The sequence below is a fragment of the Pristiophorus japonicus genome, chromosome 20 (genome assembly GCF_044704955.1).
Source record: "Pristiophorus japonicus isolate sPriJap1 chromosome 20, sPriJap1.hap1, whole genome shotgun sequence".
Taxonomy (NCBI): domain Eukaryota; kingdom Metazoa; phylum Chordata; class Chondrichthyes; family Pristiophoridae; genus Pristiophorus; species Pristiophorus japonicus.
This window is the reverse complement of record NC_091996.1, coordinates 17,982,907-18,002,705: the sequence shown is the minus strand read 5'-3', so window position 1 is coordinate 18,002,705 and position 19,799 is coordinate 17,982,907. Positions and strand designations below refer to the sequence as shown.

The following is a 19,799-nucleotide window of genomic DNA, read 5'->3' as shown; positions in this document are numbered from 1 at the left end:
CCAGGAATGAACGCAACTCCGATGTGTTGCAGGGCCTGGGTGCTCGTCGAATCGCCTCGGTTTGGAGTTGGCGGGCCTCCTGCCCAGAAACTCAACCTCAGGAGCTAAAAACAAACATTTAGACTTCTTGAGTCGCAGGCCTACCCAGTCAAGTCAGCGTAGCACCTCCTCCAGGTTGTGGAGGTGTTCCTCGGTGTCTCGACCCGTGATGAGGATGTCGTCCTGGAATACGATCGTTCCAGGAATGGATTTAAGCAGGCTTTCCATGTATTGTTGAAAAATCGCGGCCGCTGATCGAATGCCAAACGGGCACCTGTTATAAACGAACAGTCCCGTGTGCGTGGTGATGGTGGTCAGTAGTTTAGATTCGTCGGCCAGTTCCTGGGTCATATAGGCTGAAGTGAGGTCCAACTTGGTGAACAGCTTGCCACCTGCCAGCGTGGCGAAAAGTTCCTCCGCTCTCGGGAGCGGGTATTGATATTGTAGGGACACCCAATTGATGGTGGCCTTGTAGTCACCACAGATTCTGACAGAGCCATCCGCTTTTAGGACGGGAACGATGGGGTTCGCCCAGTCACTGAATTCGACAGGTGAGATGATGCCCTCTCACAACAGCCGGTCCAGTTCGCTCTCGATCTTTTCCCGCATCACATACGGCACTGCTCTGGCTTTGTGGTGCACTGACCTGGCAGGGTGATGTGCATCACTACTTTAGTGCCTTTGAAAGTCCCGACGCCAGGTTGGAATAGGGAATCGAATTGTTATCGGGCTTGTGAGCACGAACTTCACTCCACAGATGACATTGCGTGAACAACCCCCCATTCATCTTGGCTAACCAGCTCCTCCCCAACAGTGCGCGACCATTGCCCGGGACAATCCAAAGCGGTAGCCGATTCACTAACCCATTGTGTGTGACAGCCAACATTGCACTGTCTAGCACCGGAATGATTTCTTTCGTATAAGTCCGTAATTGTGGGTCAACACATGCTAATTTGGGTCTACTGGCTTTAAGTGGCCATGGCTTCTCAAATTGCTGAACGCCCATGAGTGACTGGCTGGCCCCAGTGTCCAGCTCCATGCGTACAGGGATACCGTTTAATAAAACCCTCATCATCATTGGTGGCGTTTTGGTGAATGAACTGCGAATATTCGCCACATGGACTCGCTGCACCTCAGTGTCCATCGATTTGCCCCAATGGTCATCCTGCCTCAAAGAACCCTCTTCTGGTCCATCCGCATCATATATTAGTCTGGTTGCAGGCTTCCTGCACATTCGAGCTAAGTGGCCACTGAGATTGCAGTTCCTGCAGACAAACTGTTGAAATCTGCAAGATCTAGCTGAGTGTTTTCCCCCACACCTCCAGCATGTTAAAAGGGCTATGGCCAGGCATTCTATGCTGACTGTCCCTTTGACTGCTCTTAAGTACCCTATTAGTGGGTGTCAATGGCCCCATTCCGGGCTGCATTGTCCACTGCTATGGCACGAATGTCCGTTCAGCCTGCCATTGTCTCTGTTGAAGTCCTGCTCAGGGGTCTATTGCTTCGGACTGCCCCTGCCTGCCTGCGGGGCTCTGAGTCACATTAATAATGTTGACTCCCTGATCCATCACCGTGTTAGAGGCAGAATTGCGCACGTATATTATTTTCGTCTCTTCCTCCCCCACCATGAAAGTTTGAGCCATCAACGCCGCCGCTTCCAAGGTCAAATCCTTGGTCTCAATTAATTTGCAGAAAATTCCCGCATGACCGATGCCCTCGATAAAGAAGTCCCTTAGCATCTCCCCCCCCCCCCCCGCAGGCGTCTGTGAACTTAGAGGCTGGCCAAACGGTGGAGGTCTGCTACGAAGTCCGGTATGCTCTGTCCTTCATGACGTCAGTGGGTGTAGAATCTGTGTCGGGCCATATGTATGCTACTCGCCGGTTTGAGGTGATTCCCGATCAATTTGCTAAGTTCTTCAAAGGTTTTATCCGCCGGCTTTTCAGGTGCTAGCAAGTCCTTCATAAGCGCGTAAGTCCTTGGTCCTCAGCTGGTCAAAAGATGAGCCCTTCGCTTGTCAGCCGCTGCATCCCCCAGCCAATTTTTCGTAACGAAGCTTTGCTGAAGCCTCTCGACAAAATCGTCCCAGTCTTCCCCAACACAGTATCATTCCTCTGTGCTACCGGTGGCCATTCTCATGGGTCGTGAATTCCCGTTTCTCGTCGTCAATGTAAAGTCCTTACTCTACAGCATGAAACCACACGAGGCACCTTCTGGGGACAAGGTCACTCTGTGACCTGAACTCTTTATTTACAGGACTCCAAAGACAGTGACCCTGCATGGGACCACCCTTTTTATACCTGAGTGATCAGGTAAGGAGTGTCTCCCACAAGTTCACCCCTTGTGGGTTGAGTGTATACAGTAATACATTGTGCTTACATACATGACACCCCCCATCCCAGGAATCAGTCTGGTGAATCTTCATTGCACTCCCTCTATGGCAAGTATATCCTTCTTTAGGTAAGGAGACCAGAACTGTACACAATACATCCAGGCGCGGTCTCACCAGGCCGCTATATAATTGCAGTAAGACATCTTTACTCATACTCAAATCCTCTTGTAAAAAAGGCCAACATACCATTTGCTTTCTTAATTGCTTGTTTGATGGCGTGTTAAAAATCAGGAGTGTTGGACCACAGATCACATATGAAGAGTCAGTGAAAGCAGATATTAGGAAAAACTTCTTTACTTAAAATACTGACAAACATATGGATTAATCTGCCAGGGTAGGATACTTGTGATGAAAGCGTTTGAGACTTTCACAGTGCAGCTGGATGCTATAATGGCAGAGTTATTTTTTATTTATTTGTTCTTGCGATGTGGGCAGCATTTATTGCCCATCCTTAATTTCCCTAGTGAAGGAGGTAGTGAGCCGCCATTTCAGAGGGTTAATCACATTGCTGTGGCCAGACCAGGTAGGGGCAGCAGATTTCCTTCCCTGGAGGACGTAAGTGAACCAGATGGGTATTTACAACAATTCGGTAGTTTCATGGATCTTGAGTCCAGGCCTCTGGATTACTAGTCCAGAGACATAACCACTATGCTGCCATACCAGATGGGCAGTTAGGGCAGTAGAGAGAAGGGCTTCAATTGTCTGAATGGCATTTTCTCATCCTTCAGTTTTTATATTCTTACAAACAGCAAAACAATTTGGCTTGCCAATCTTGATTAAGATCATTTTTCTCCAAATCAGCAATTATTTCTCTTCATTTTCACTCCTGTACCGCATACATTCCTCGACAGAAAGAGGACGCGGAGTCCATGTCCCAGATTCCATCAGTCTTGCTCTCTTAACTGGAACAGGGCAAGCCAGACGTTATCTCAACTGGCGAGAGCAAAATTGCTAACACTAGTTGTAGGGATGTCACAAAAAGAAGATAAAATTCCCAGAAGAAGGATCTAAGCAACAGCAAGTAGATAAGCAAGTAGATAAACATTTTCAGCTTTGCCCAAACGTTGTATAGATCAATCTGCAGCAAGTCACCATTCCTTTTGTAATTGAGAATTTAAATAATTAAATTTTGCTACCTCGTCACAACTTACATTCCCAAGGAAGTTGAGATGAACCTTTAGAAAACATGGGTTCGGCCTCAACTGGAGTATTGTATTCAATTCTGGGCGCCGCACTTTAGTAAGGATGTGAAGGCCTCAGAGCGGTTGCAGAAAAGATTTACAAGAACGGTTCCAGGGATGAGGGACTTCAGTTACGTGGATCGACTGGAGAAGCTGCAATTGTTTTCCTTGGAGCAGAGAATAGAATATCGAGGGGAGATTTGATAGAGGTGTTCAAAATCATGAGTGGTCTAGACAGAATATAGAAACTGTTCCCACTGGCAGAAGGGTCAAGAACCAGAGGACACAGATTTAAGGTAAAAGCAAAATACTGCGGGTGTGATTGGTAGAAGAACCAAAGGCGACGTGAGAAAAAATGTTTTTACGCAGCGAGTGGTTAGGATCTGGAATGCACGGCCTGAAAGGGTGGTGGAGGCCAACTCAATCGTGGCTTTCAAAAGGGAGTTGGATAAGTACATGAAGCAAAAATAATTTGCAGGGCTATGGGGAAAGGGCGGTGGAGTGGGACTAGCTGAAGTGCTCTTGCAGAGAGCTGGCACGGGCTCGATAGGCAGAATGGCCTCTTTCTGTGCTGTAATCATTCTATGATTCTATGAAAATAACTCATCTGTAATTAGAAACACTGACATGCACAAAGCAATGGGAGCACACACACTTACATAGTGATCGCTGGCACATAGAGCAATGCCCAGTCCTCTCAAACACACCCAAACACCAACCTGTGTTTCAATCTGCTCCACTTCCTGAGTCGAGAATTCAGTGCGAAGGTATTGGGGGACATCCATCTCGTCAATTATGTCTGATATCTGTGCTTTTAGGGAGTCACATTCCTGTACTGTGAGAAAACCTTCAATTGCAACAAAGCCATCTTTCCTAAACTGGAGATGGGACAAAAGCAGTTTTAACAGACAAATTAGACTCCAAACTTGCTCATTAACTTCTTTCTCAAAGAAATAATGGTCAGCTTGGCTTAGTAGTAACCCTCCCGCCCCAGTCAGAAGCTCATGGGTTCAAACCTCACTATAGGACTTCAGCACATAATCTTGGCCTACATGCACTATCAGAGGTGTCATAGAATCATAGAAATTTACAGCACGGAAGGAGGCCATTTCGGCCCATTGTATCCAGCCTAACCCCACTTTCCAGCTCTTGGTCCGTAGCCCTGTAGGTTACCGCGCTTTAAGTACACATCCAAGTATTTTTTAAATGTGGTGAGGGGTTCTGCCTCTATCACCCTTTCAGATATCTTTCAGATGAGATGTTAAATTGAGGTTTCATCCGTGTCTTTGGGCAAATTTAAAAGATGCTGTGACATTATTCAAAGAAGAGCAGGGGCGTTCTCAATATATATCCCTTAATGAACACAATCAAAACAGATTATCTGTTTTTTTTTAAACCTCACTTGTGGTACCTTGCAGTGGCAAAATTAGCAGCTGCATTTGCCTATGTAACAGCAGTAATTCATTGGCTGTGAAGTGCTTTGGAATGTCCTGAAGATGTGAATGGTGTTTTGTAAATGTAAGTTTTTTCCATTCTTACTTTAAACTTCCAGGAAGTAGTACAGACAGAAACAGTGACATTGGAAATGAGACTGCATGTTTACTGTAGGAGCACTGGGGCATTCGGAGGAATGCTCACTCTTTTCAATGGAGCTGGTAATAGGGGCACTGCAATTGGGCTGAGCACCCCTGAGTTGGGGGGGATTATCGAGGGTTCCTATAAGAACATAAGAATTAGGAACAGGAGTAGGCCATCTAGCCCCTCGAGCCTGCTCCGCCATTCAACAAGATCATGGCTGATCTGGCCGTGGACTCAGCTCCACTTACCCGCCCGCTCCCCGTAACCCTTAATTCCCTTATTGGTTAAAAATCTATCTATCTGTGATTTGAATACATTCAATGAATTAGCCAACTGCTTCCTTGGGCAGAAAATTCCACAGATTCACAACCCTCTGGGAGAAGAAATTCCTTCTCAACTCGGTTTTAAATTGGCTCCCCCGTATTTTGAGGCTGTGCCCCCTAGTTCTAGTCTCCCCGACCAGTGGAAACAACCTCTCTGCCTCGATCTTGTCTATCCCTTTCATTATTTTAAATGTTTCTATAAGATCACCCCTCATCCTTCTGAACTCCAACGAGTAAAGACCCAGTCTGCTCAATCTATCATCATAAGGTAACCCTCTCATCTCCGGAATCAGCCTAGTGAATAATCTCTGTACCCTCTCCAAAGCTAGTATATCCTTCCTTAAGTAAGGTGACCAAAACTGCACGCAGTACTCCAGGTGCGGCCTCACTAATACCCTATACAGTTGCAGCAGGACCTCCCTGCTTTTGTACTCCATCCCTCTTGCAATGAAGGCCAACATTCCACTCGCCTTCCTGATTACCTGCTGCACCTGCAAACTAACTTTTTGGGATTCTATTGGTTTGGATTTGGCGCTCTAACCGCCGTGGCCCGGGTTCGATTCCCGGTCAGGAAAATTGTAATTTTTCCAAAAAGAGTTTCATGCACAAGGACCCCCAGGTCCCTCTGCACCGCAGCATGTTGTCATTTCTCCCCATTCAAATAATATTCCCTTTTACTGTTTTTTTTTCCAAGGTGGATGACCTCACATTTTCTGACATTGTATTCCATCTGCCAAACCTTAGCCCATTCGCTTAACCTATCTAAATCTCTTTGCAGCCTCTCTGTGTCCTCTACACAACCCGCTTTCCCACTAATCTTTGTGTCATCTGCAAATTTTGTTACACTACACTATCCCCTCTTCCAGGTCATCTATGTATATTGTAAACAGTTATGGTCCCAGCACCGATCCCTGTGGCACACCACTAACCACCGATTTCCAACCCGAAAAGGACCTGCCCCAATTTATTATTCAATCCCTGTTAGATGGTAAGTGAAGACAGGATGGGCCTCCGTTGTGATGCATAGCCTGCCAAGACCCACTGGAACTACATCCCAGTGTATGTTAGCACCTACCAGAGTGGAGGGGGAAAATAAATGGCAGATGTTTCGCCCAACATGTGGGCCCCGCTATACACCTTCTCCGATCCGCTGGCAGTCAGGGATGGCCAGACTAGTGCACAGACCGAAGAGGAGCAAAGTAATGACTCGGTACATATCCCCAGGCCTGCCGACTGCCACACTTCAACTTCATTATACAACTTGCCTTATTATGATTGCATACCCGACACATTGTTCGCATGCCTGACACAAGACTCCCAAAGCAAGCGCTCTACTCGGAACTCTTACACAGCAAGCGAGCCCCAGGTGGGCAGAGGAAACGTTCCAAGGACACCCTCAAAGCCTCCCTGATAAAAATGCAACATCCCCACCGACACTTGGGAGTCCCTGGCCAAAGACCGCCCTAAGTGGAGGAAGTGCATCCGGGAGGGCGCTGAGCACCTCGAGTCTCGTCGCCGAGAGCATGTAGAAAACAAGCGCAGGCAGCGGAAGGAGCATCTGGCAAACCAGACTCCCCACCCACCCTTTCCTTCAACGACTGTCTGTCCCACCTGTGACAGAGACTGTAATTCCCGTTTTGGACTGTTCAGTCACCGAAGAACTCACTTTTAGAGTGGAAACAAGTCTTCCTCGATTTCGAGGGACTGCCTATGATTATGATGGCGCAATCAATAAATGTTCGACAAATGACTCTCCCGATCGATGAAAAGAAATGGACAAGTTTTACCAAAGATGTTTTGTCTCTACTTCCTGTGATAGAAACCTCAATTGTAGTGTAAACTATGTGATGCAGGCAGATATAACATGGATTAAATGGGATATAAAGCAAATTCAATGTGACATAATGTGGATTCAATATGATATATGGATATAATGTGAATGTGGATTAAACGTGCTATAATGTGGCTTCCATGTGATAAAAACATAAGAAATAAGAACATACGAAATAGGAGCAGGAGTAGGCCATTTGGCCCCTCGAGCCTGCTCCGCCATTTAATAAGATCATGGCTGATCTGATCTTGGGCTCAGCTCTACTTCCCTGCCCTGCTCCCCATAACCCTCAACTCCCTCAAAAATCTATCTATCACCACCTTAAATATATTCAATGACCCAGCCACCACAGTTCTCTGGGGCAGAGAATTCCACAGATTTATGACCCTCAGAGAAGAAATTCCTCCTCATCTCAGTTCTAAATGTGTGACCCCCTTATTCTGAAACTATGCCCCCTAGTTCTATATTCCCCACGAGTGGAAACATCCTCTCTGCATCTACCTTGTTGAGCCCCCTCAGTATCTTATATGTTTCAATAAGATCACCTCTCATTCTTCTAAACTCCAATGAGTATAGGCCCAACCTGCTCAATCTTTCTTCGTAAGTCAACCCCTTCATCTCAGGAATCAACAGAGAACCTTCTCTGAGCTGCAATATAATATTTGGAGTAAATGTACATGGAGCTATAATGTGATAAAATGCAGATTCGTGATATAAGGTGGATTCAATGTGATATTATAATATGTGGATTAAATGTGATATAGTGTGGATTAAATGTGATATGATATGTGGATTAAATGTGCTAGTGACATAATGTGGATTCAATGCAATATAATGTGGGTTAAATGTGATTATAATGTGACATAAGGTGGATTCCCGCTCTCCTCTCCACATACGAAAAATCCAAACACATTTGCTGATAAGAATATTACACGGTAAGAGAATCTGCCGGGAGACTTTTCTAAAGTTGCCGAATCAAGTTTCGAGTGACTCACCGCCGCGCCGAGTTCATCGGTGACCATGTTAGTGAACGAATGGTTCGCCTCCTGCCAGCTGCGGTCGGAGCCCAGGGACTTGTCGGGGGAGAGCGGCCCCGGGCTCAGCCTTTGCCTGTCGCATGCAGTCGTCTTTTGTCATCTGCGCCAGAGGCAGGTGACCGAGCGGATCAGTGGGTCGTCGGCATTAGCCTTGAGGTCAGAGCTGTGCGTGTAAAAATAAATCTTTCACGATTGCTGCGATACGGGAAACAAATAACAAATATTTGAACTGGGGCCAGATTCACCACCTGACCCGAAACAAGGGCAGAGTTCACGGAAAATTTCGAACATTAGAAAGACTTGCATTTATATAGCACCGTTCACGACCACCGGATGTCCCCAAGCTTCACGACCACCGGATGTCCCCAAGCGCTTTACAGCCAATTAAGTACTTTTTGGAGTGTAGTCACTGTTGTAATGTGGGAAACGCGGCAGAAAATTTGCGCACAGCAAGCTCCCACAAACAGCAGTGTGATAATGACCAGATAATCTTTTTTTTAAGTGATGTTGCTTGAGGGATAAATATTGGCCAGGACACCGGGGATAACTCTCCTGCTCTTCTTCGAAATAGTGCCGGGATCTTTTGCGTCCACCTCAGAGAGCAGATGAGGCCTCGTTTTAATGTCTCATCCGAAAGACGGCACCTCTGAAGGTGCAGCACTCCCTTGGCACTGCACTGGAGTGTCAGCCTAGATTAGCCATCGAATGAGGCTAATTCTATACAAATAGCAGAAAATGGGCCTCTCTGTCAACCGTTAATCTACCCCCCTAACCCCTCCCGCCAGATGCTGGCAGGCCTGCTCTGTACTTCTTACAATGCTTCTATCTGTATGAATCTGGTTCTCCTGCATTCACACGCCAGCTTCAGTGTCCAATTATATTGCTTTCCACCACTATATAACAGAGACTGGTATTGCGTATCTGTAAAGCATGCACTCCCATGTTCCGCCACCAGGGAGCTCATCCCCTGAAGTCCCAAGGGATCCCAGCATCCCTTGGGAGCATTGTATATAAGCCGGCCCCTAAGGCCTGTTCCTCACTCTGGAGTGTCTTATTAAAGACTGAGGTCACTGTTACTTTAACCTCCCTGTGTGCAGCCTCATCTGTGTTAGGAATGCAATAACTAGCGACGAGTATACGAATCCAACGCAAAGATGCAGCAAACTGTGGGCATCCTGGAGAAGTTCTCAGAGGGTGAGGACTGGGTAGCCTATGTCAAACGGCGAGACCAGTACTTTGTAGCCAACGATGTGGACGGAGAAGGAAGCGCTGCAAAAAGGAGAGCGGTCCTCCTCACAGTCTGCGGGGCACCGACCTACAGCCTCATGAAGAATCTTCTGGCCCCGGTGAAACCCACAGATAAGTCATATGAGGAGCTGTGTACACTGGTTTGGGAGAGAGCGTGCTGATGGCGAGATATCGGTTCTACACGTGCCAGCGATCTGAAGGTCAGGAAGTGGCGAGCTACGTCGCCGTGCTAAGGCGACTTGCAGGACAATGTGAGTTTGATGGCTACCTGGAGCAAATGCTCAGAGACTTTTTTGTACTGGGCATTGGCCACGAGACCATCCTACGAAAACTTTTGACTGTAGAGACACCGACCCTCAGTAAGGCCATTGCGATAGCACAGACGTTTATGTCCACCAGTGATAACACCAAACAAATCTCTCAGCACACAAGTGCTAGCAATGTTCATAAATTAACTGGAACTGTGTTTGCGAGCAGAAATGTACAGGGCAGAATCCACGAGTCTGCAACTGCCAGCAGGCCTCAGGTGACCCAGATGACTCAGAGTCCCCAACAAAGGATGAATGTACGGCAATTCACACCTTGTTGGTGTTGTGCAGGCTTCTATTCAGCCTATTCATGCAGCTTCAAAGGGTATGTTTGCAAGAGCTGTGGAACAATGGGACTCCTCCAACGAGCTTGCAAACGAGCTGCAAGCTCTGTAAAGCCTGCTAACCACCACGTGGCAGAAGAAGATCGGTCCATGGTGGACCAAAGCAATTTCGAGCCTCAGAGAGAGGAGGCAGATGCTGAAGTACATGGGGTTCACACATTTTTGATGAAATGTCCATCTATAATGCTAAACGTAAAATTGAATGGCTTACCCGTAGCCATGGAACTGGACACTGGCGCTAGCCAATCCATCATGAGTAAAAAGATGTTTGAGAGACTGTGGTGCAACAAGGCATTCAGACCAGCCCTGAGCCCCATCCACACGAAACTGAGAACATACACCAAAGAGCTTATCACTGTCCTGGGCAGCGCCATGGTCAAGGTCACCTACGAGGACACGGTGCACGAACTGCCACTCTGGATTGTCCCGGGCGATGGCCCCACACTGTTTGGAAGGAGCTGGCAGAGCAAAATCCGCTGGAACTGGGATGACATCCGAGCACTATCACATGTCGATGAGGCCTCATGTACCCAGATTCTTAACAAATTTTCTTCTCTTTTTGAGCCAGGCATTGGAAACTTTTCCGGGGCGAAGGTGCGGATCCACTTGGTCCCAGAGGCACGACCCATTCACCACAAGGCACGAGCGGTACCTCACATGATGAGGGAGAGAGTGGAAATCAAGCTGGACAAGCTGCAATGCGAGGGCATCATCTCCCCAGTGGAATTCAGCGAGTGGGCCAGCCCGATTGTTCCAGTACTTAAAAGTGATGGCACGATCAGGATTTGCGGCGATTATAAAATAACTATTAATCGTTTCTCGCTACAGGACCAATACCCGCTACCTAAGGCAGACACCTATTTGCGATGCTGGCAGGAGGCAAGACATTCACCAAGCTCAACCTGACTTCAACCTACATGACACAGGAGCTGGAGGAGTCTTCGAAGGGCCTCACCTGCATCAACACACACAAGGGACTGTTCATCGACAACAGATGCCCGTTTGGAATTCGGTCGGCTGCAGCGATCTTCCAGAGAAACATGGAGAGCCTACTCAAGTCGGTACCACACATGGTGGTCTTTCAGGACAACATATTGGTCACGGGTCAGGACACCGCCGAGCACCTGCAAAACCTGGAGGAGGTCCTCCAGCGACTAGATCGCGTAAGGCTGCGGCTGAAGAGGTCGAAGTGCATCTTCATGGCAACAGAAGTGGAGTTTTTGGGGAGAAAGATCGCGGCGGATGGCATTCGGCCCACAGACGCCAAGACAGAGGCTATCAGGAACGCGCCCAGGCCACAGAATGTCACGGAGCTGCAGTCGTTCCTGGGACTCCTCAACTATTTTGGTAACTTCCTACCGGGGTTAAGCACCCTTTGAGAGTCCCTACATGTTTTATTGTGCAAAGGTGAGAACTGCGTATGGGGAAAAAAAACAAGTAATTGCTTTTGAGAAAGCCAGAAACATTTTATGCTCCAACAAGCTGCTTGTATTGTATAACCCATGTAAAAGACTTGTGCTAGCATGTGACACGTCGTCGTACGGAGTCGGGTGTGTATTACAACAAGCTAACGTTGCGGGGAAGTTGCAACCTGTCGCCTATGCTTCCAGGAGCTTGTCTAAGGCCGAGAGGGCCTACAGCATGATTGAGAAAGAGGCATTAGCGTGTGTGTTCGGGGTAAAGAAAATGCATCAGTACCCGTTTGGCCTCAAATTTGAGCTGGAAACCGATCACAAGCCCTTCACATCCCTGTTCGCTGAAAACAAGGAGATAAATACTAATACCTCAGCCCGCATACAAAGGTGGGCACTCGCGCTATCAGCGTATAACTATACCATCCGCCACAGGCCAGGCACCAAGAACTGTGCGGATGCTCTCAGTCGGCTACCATTGCCCACCACGGGGGTAGAAATGACGCAGCCTGCAAACTTGTTGATGGTCATGGAAGCATTTGAAAATGATAAATCACCTGTCACGGCCCGCCAGATTAGGACTTGGACCAGCCAAGATCCTCTGCTGTCCCTAGTAAAAAACTGGGTACTGCATGGGAGCTGGGCCAGCATCCCCGTTGAAATGCAAGAGCCAATCAAGCCATTCCAGCGGCGAGAGGACAAGCTGTCCATTCAGGCAGACTGCCTGTTGTGGGGTAACCGCGTAGTGCTACCAAAAAAGGGCAGGGAGACGTTCATCTCGGATCTCCATAGCACACACCCGAGTATAGTAATGATGAAAGCGATAGCCAGATCCCACATGTGGTGGCCCGGTATCAACTCTGACTTAGAGTCCTGTGTACGGCAATGCAGCGTATGTGCTCAGTTGAGCAACGCGCCCAGAGAGGCACTACTAAATTTGTGGTCCTGGCGCTCCAGACCATGGTCGAGGATCCATGTCGACTATGCAGGCCCGTTTCTCGGTAAAATGTTTCTGGTGGTGGTGGATGCTTTTTCAAAATGGATTGAATGTGAAATAATGTCGGGAAGCACCGCCACCGCCACCATTGAAAGCCTGAGGGCCATGTTTGCCACCCACGGCCTGCCTGACATACTGGTCAGTGACAACGGGCCATGTTTCACCAGTGCCGAATTTAAAGAATTCATGACCCGCAATGGGATCAAACATGTCACCTCGGCCCCGTTTAAACAGCCTCCAATGGGCAGGCAGAGCAGGCAGTACAAACCATCAGACAGAGTCTTAAATGAATCACAGAAGGCTCACTCCAAACCCGCCTGTCCCGAGTACTGCTCAGCTACCGCACGAGACCCCACTCGCACACAGGGGTGCCCCCGGCTGAGCTACTCATGAAAAGGACACTTAAAACCAGACTCTCGCTGGTTCACCCAATCTGCATGATCAGGTAGAGAGCCGGCGGCACAACAAAATGTAAACGATGGTCGTGCCACTGTGTCACGGGAAATTGATCTGAATGACCCTGTGTATGTGCTAAACTATGGACATGGTCCCAAGTGGATCGCGGGCACGGTGATAGTTAAAGAAGGGAATAGGGTGTTTGTAGTCAAACTAGACAATGGACAAATTTTCAGAAAGCACCTGGACCAAACAAGGCTGCGGTTCACAGACTGCCCTGAACAACCCACAACAGACACCACCTTTTTCGAGCCCACAACGCACAACCAAAGGATCAACGACACCACCCCGGACCAGGAAATCGAATCCATGACGCCCAACAGCCCAGCAAGGGCACAGCCAACACACCAGAACAGACATTTGTACCGAGGCGTTCCACCAGGGAAAGAAAGGCTCCCGACCGCCTCATCTTGTAAATAGTTTTCACTTTGACTTTGTGGGGGGGGGGGGGGGGGGGGGGGAGTAATGTTGTGTATCTGTAAAGCATGCACTCCCATGTTCCGCCACCAGGGAGCTCATCCCCTGAAGTCCCTAGGGATCCCAGTATCCCTTGGGAGCACTGTATATAAGCCAGCCCCTAAGGCCTGTTCCTCACTCTGGAGTGTCTTATTAAAGACTGTTACTTTAACCTCCCTGTGTGCAGCCTCATCTGTGTTAGGAACACAATAATTGGGACCATTGATGTCAGAGCACACCAAACTAGGAACTGTCCAAGCGAAATCCCCAGGAGCTGGGGCTGTCCGCAGATCCCAGACCACAGTTTAAATACAGTGTTCTAGGAACATAGGAACAGGAGTAGACCATTTAGCCCCTCAAGCCTGTTACATAGAAACATAGAAACATAGAAAATAGGTGCAGGAGTAGGCCATTCGGCCCTTCTAGCCTGCACCGCCATTCAATGAGTTCATGGCTGAACATTCACTTCAGTACCCCATTCCTGCTTTCTCGCCATACCCCTTGATCCCCCTAGCAGTAAGGACCTCATCTAACTCCTTTTTGAATATATTTAGTGAATTGGCCTCAACAACTTTCTGTGGTAGAGAATTCCACAGGTTCACCACTCTCTGGGTGAAGAAGTTCCTCCGCATCTCGGTCCTAAATGGCTTACCCCTTATCCTTAGACTGTGACCCCTGGTTCTGGACTTCCCCAACATTGGGAACATTCTTCCTGCATCTAACCTGTCTAACCCCGTCAGAATTTTATATGTTTCTATGAGGTCCCCTCTCATTCTTCTGAACTCCAGTGAATACAAGCCCAGTTGATCCAGTCTTTCTTGATAGGTCAGTCCCGCCATCCCGGGAATCAGTCTGGTGAACCTTCGCTGCACTCCCTCAATAGCAAGAATGTCCTTCCTCAGGTTAGGAGACCAAAACTGTACACAATACTCCAGGTGTGGCCTCACCAATGCCCTGTACAACTGTAGCAACACCTCCCTGCCCCTGTACTCAAATCCCCTTGCTATGAAGGCCAACATGCCATTTGCTTTCTTAACCGCCTGCTGCACCTGCATGCCAACCTTCAATGACTGATGTACCATGACACCCAGGTCTCTTTGCACCTCCCCTTTTCCTAATCTGTCACCATTCAGATAATAGTCTGTCTCTCTGTTTTTACCACCAAAGTGGATAACCTCACATTTATCCACATTATACTTCATCTGCCATGCATTTGCCCACTCACCTAACCTATCCAAGTCGCTCTGCAGCCTCACAGCATCCTCCTCGCAGCTCACACTGCCACCCAACTTAGTGTCATCCGCAAACTTGGAGATACTACACTCAATCCCCTCATCTAAATCATTAATGTACAGTGTAAACAGCTGGGGCCCCAGCACAGAACCCTGCGGTACCCCATTAGTCACTGCCTGCCATTCTGAAAAGTACCCATTTACTCCTACTCTTTGCTTCCTGTCTGACAACCAGTTCTCAATCCATGTCAGTACACTACCCCCAATCCCATGTGCTCTAACTTTGCACATCAATCTCTTGTGTGGGACCTTGTCGAACGCCTTCTGAAAGTCCAAATATACCACATCAACTGGTTCTCCCTTATCCACTCTACTGGAAACATCCTCAAAAAATTCCAGAAGATTTGTCAAGCATGATTTCCCTTTCACAAATCCATGCTGACTTGGACCTATCATGTCACCTCTTTCCAAATGCACTGCTATGACATCCTTAATAATTGATTCCATCATTTTACCCACTACCGATGTGCAATTTACCCACTACTGTTGTGCAATTCAATGCGATCATAGCTGATCTGTGACCTAACTACATATACCCAGCTTTGCCCCATATCCCTTAATACGTTTGGTCAACAAAAATCTATCAATGTCAGATTTAAAAAGAATAATTGACTCACCATCAGCTGCCGTTTGCGGAAGAGGGTTACAAACTTTAATCACCTGTTGTGTGTAGAAGTGTTTCCTAACTTCACTGTTGAAGGAGCTGGCTCTAATTTATGCCCTTCGTCTAAAACTCCCCAACCAGGAGAAATTGTTTCTCTCTATCTACCATATCAGTTCCCCTTAATATCTAGAAAGCTTCGATCAAGTCATCCTTTAACCTTCTAAATTACAGGGAATACAAACCTAATTTTTGTAATTTCTCCTCATAATTTAACCCTTGGAATTCAGGTATCATTCTGGTAAATCTACCCTGCACTCCCTTCAAGGTCAATATATCTTTCCTAAGGTGTAGTGCTGAACACAATACTCTAGGTGTGGTCTAACCAGGGCTTTGTATCGCTGTAGCATAACTGTTACCCCCTTATATTCTAGTCCTCTAGATATAAAGACCAGCGTTCCATTAGTCTTTTTGTTTATTTTCTGTACCTGTCCATGACATTTTAATAATCTATGTACATGGACCATTAAAGTCTCTTTGGACCTCCACTGTTTCTAGCTTATCACCATTTAGAAAGTAACCTGTTCTAACCTTTTTAGTTCCACAGTGGATGACCTCACATGCGTATATTGAAATCCATTTGCCACTGTTTTGCCCATTTACTTAATCTATTAATATCTCATTGTAATATTATGCTTCCCTCTATATTGCTTACAATGTCGCCTATCTTTGTGTCATCGGCAAACTTGAATATGTGGCTCTCTATCCCAGCATCTAAGTCGTTAATAAATATGGTGAATAGTTGAGGCCCCAACACAGATCTCTCTGGTGCACCGCTAGTCATATCCTGCCAATTAGAGTGCCTGCCTTTTATCCCTACTCTCTGTCTCCTGCCGCTCAGCCAATTTCCTGACCAGATCAATAATTTGCCTTCAATTCCGTGAGATTCAGGATGAGTTAACCGTCTCTTTATGAGAGGCTTTATCAAATGCTACCTGGAAGTCCATATAAATAACATCCATAGATATTCCCCTGTCCATTACTTTAGTCACCACTTAAAAAAATTCAATCAGGTTCGTCAGGCATAACCTACCCTTTACAAATCCATGCTGAAAATTTTCAAGGTGTTCAGTCACTCTATCCTTAGTTATAGACTCTAGTAATTCCCTGGCAACAGATGTTAGGCTAGCTGATCTATAATTTCCTGCTTTCCCTCACTCACCTTTCTTAAAAAGCGGAGTGACATGTGGAATTTTCCAATCTAAAGGAACAGTTCCTGAATCGAGAGAACTTTGGAAGATTATAGTTAGGGCATCTGCAATGTGCTCACCTACTTCCTTTAAAACCCTGGGATGGAAATCATCTGGTGCTGGGGATTTGTCACTCTTTAGTGCCATTATTTTCTTCATCACTGTTATTTTTCTTACATTAATTTTGGTGAGTGCCCGTTCTTGATTCAATATTAGTTTCCTTGGGACGTCCGGCAGGCTATCCTCTTCTTCTTCTTCTACTGTAAATACTGACACAAAGTAATTATTCAACATGTCACCATTTTCTTATTTTCATTTACGATATCACCATTATCAGTTTTCAAGGGGCCCACATTGCTCCTTAGCACCCTCTTTTTCTAATGTAATTGTAAAAAAGAATTATGTTGGTTTTGATATTCCTTGCAAGTTACTTTTCATACTCCCATTTTGCAGCTCTTACTATCTGTTTTGTCACCTTTTGTTGTTCTTTGTATCTCTTTTAGTTACCAGGATCTGTGCTATTTTTTCCAGTTTTGTGTGCTTTTTCTTTTAGTTTTATGTTGGCCCTTAATTCTTTTGTCGTCCATAGCTGTATTTTTGGACAAGTGGAGTTCTTGTCCCTTAGAGCTATAAACTGGTTCTGTATCATGTAAAATTATTTTTTGAACACCTCCCACTGATCTTCTGTCAATTTACCCATTAACATATTTTCCCAATTTACTGTGGACAGTCTCTGTCTCATCCCGCTGAAATCAGCCTTATCTAGTATCTTAATAGCTGTTTCAAGTTTTTCCCTTTCAAATACAATTTTGAACTCGATCATATTATGATCACTATTAGATAAATATTCACGTACCATTAGGCTGTTAACTAAATCTGACTCATTACTCATTATTAAATCTATTATGGCCTGCCTTCTTATTGGTTCTAGGACATATCATTGCAGAAAACTATCCTGAAACATTCAAGAAATTTGCTACCTTTCAGACACAAGCTAGTCTGCTTATCCCAATCTATATGGAAGTTAAAATCCCTCATTAAAACCACTCTGCCTTTACTACATGCTTGTCTAATCTCTGCATTTATACATTCTGCCACATTACAGCTTTTTCCACACAACTCCCACTACAGTCTTAAATTCTTTTCTATTTCTTAATTCTACCCATAAAGTCTCCACTGCCCACTTATCTCTCATTATATCTTCTCTTATCATTGAACTAATTTTATCCTTAATCACGAAGATTACTCCTTCCCCTCTAACAGTTTCCCTATCCTTCCTGTAGACCTGCAATTCAGATTAAAAGCTTAATCGTAAAACGACAAGCAAGGCAGGTAAGAATAAACAGAACTCTTAAAACCTTTTTATTCCTTCTGGAAATAAAGTGGGAAATTGTTTTAGTTCATATAAATGTAACCATCAAATGTGCAGTTGTGAAGTCATGGCATAATGATGTCAACAGTCTCCACAGCGATTTAAACTCAGAAAGTAAAACTGGATTTTAGAGGAGCTTCTTCAAATATGGAATCATTCTTAGTTCACTTGTTGCAGTGTGAATGCACCCTGTGATCCATTGGTTTTACCTTCTCTGTGATGATTAGTTTTCCTTGTAAATAAAGTTAGGCATTTTCCGTGTTGACCTATGTGCAATCAGTCTGTGTGTGGATCAATGAAAACTGAAAAGTTAAAAAAGTTGCAACATTTCTCCTCTTGTTTAACTATTCATTTAGGGCCAGATCTTAACTTAGTTTAGTGTTAGGCTATCAATAGGAAATTAGAGCAGATCAGGAAACTGTGTGACTTGTTTGTCAGTTTATGCTGATCTCAGGGAGGCAGTAAGTTGTACAATTGACCACAGTGCTACTGCGCTAGAGAGGGGAAAGTCAACCAGATGTCCCACGTCTGATTGGTTATTTAAAAAAGGAGGCAGACAAAAAGCAGGAAACTATAGACCAGTTAGTCTAACATCTGTGGTTGGGAAAATGTTAGAGTCCATTATTAAAGAAGTAGTAACAGGACATTTGGAAAAGCAAAATTCAGTCAGGCAGAGTCAGCATGGATTTATGAAGGGGAAGTCATGTTTGACAAATTTGCTGGAGTTCTTTGAGGATGTAACGAATAGGGTGGGTAAAGGGGAACCAATGGATGTGGTGTATTTAGATTTCCAGAAGGCATTTGACAAGCTGCCACATAAAAGGTTACTGCACAAGATAAAAATTCACGGGGTTGGGGGTAATATATTAGCATGGATAGAGGATTGGCTAACTAACAGAGAATGGAGAGTCGGGATAAATAGTTCATTCAGTAACTAGTGGGCTGCTGCAGGGATCAGTGCTGGGACCCCAACTATTTACAAGCTATATAAACAACATGGAAGAAGGGACTGAGTGTAATGTAGCCAAGTTCGCTGACGATACAAAGATGGGAGGAAAAGCAATGTGTGAGGAGGACACCAAAAATCTGCAAAAGGACATAGACAGGCTAAGTGAGTGGGCAAAAATTTGGCAGATGGAGTATAATGTTAGAAAGTGTGAGGTCATGAACTTTGGCAGAAAAAATATCAAAGAACAAGTTATTATTTAAATGGAGAAAGATTGCAAAGTGCCACAGTACAGCGGGACCTGGGGGTACTTGTGCATGAAACACAAAAGGATAGTATGTAGGTACAGCAAGTGATCGGGAAAGCCAATGGTATTATTGCAAAGGGGATGGAGTATAAAAGCGGGGAAGTCTTGCTGCAGCTATATAAGGTATTGGTGAGGCCACACCTGGAATACTGCGTGCAGGTTTGGTTTCCATATTTACGAAAGGCTATACTTGTTTTGGAGGCAGTTCAGAGAAGGTTCACTAGGTTGATTCCGGGGATGAGGGAGTTGACTTACGAGGAAAGGTTGAGTAGGTTGGGCCTCTAGTCATTGGAATTCAGAAGAATGAGAGGTGATCTTATCGAAACGTATAAGATTATGAGGGGGCTTGACAAGGTGGATGCAGAGAGGATGTTTCCACTAATAGGGGATATTATGCTCATAATAAAGGATGAAACTGAGTACTGTATGCA

General features: G+C 45.8%; 1 protein-coding gene across 3 annotated transcripts in view; it reads right to left on the bottom strand.

The window, feature by feature from the left end:
• The window catches only part of phyhd1 (phytanoyl-CoA dioxygenase domain containing 1), a 37,328-nt gene extending 28,735 nt beyond the window's left edge, over nt 1-8,593 (bottom strand). For 2 of the 3 annotated variants that reach the window (XM_070863834.1, XM_070863835.1), the window contains exons 1-2: nt 8,338-8,593; nt 4,330-4,488 (exon numbers count right to left, since the gene is read on the bottom strand). In XM_070863834.1, the coding sequence (XP_070719935.1) occupies nt 4,330-4,488; nt 8,338-8,364 (186 nt within the window). In that variant the 5' untranslated portion in view covers nt 8,365-8,593. The remainder of the gene's footprint in view (nt 1-4,329; nt 4,489-8,337) is intronic. The other variant, XM_070863836.1, reaches the window with a different exon arrangement.
• Between the last annotated feature and the right edge of the window lie 11,206 nt (nt 8,594-19,799).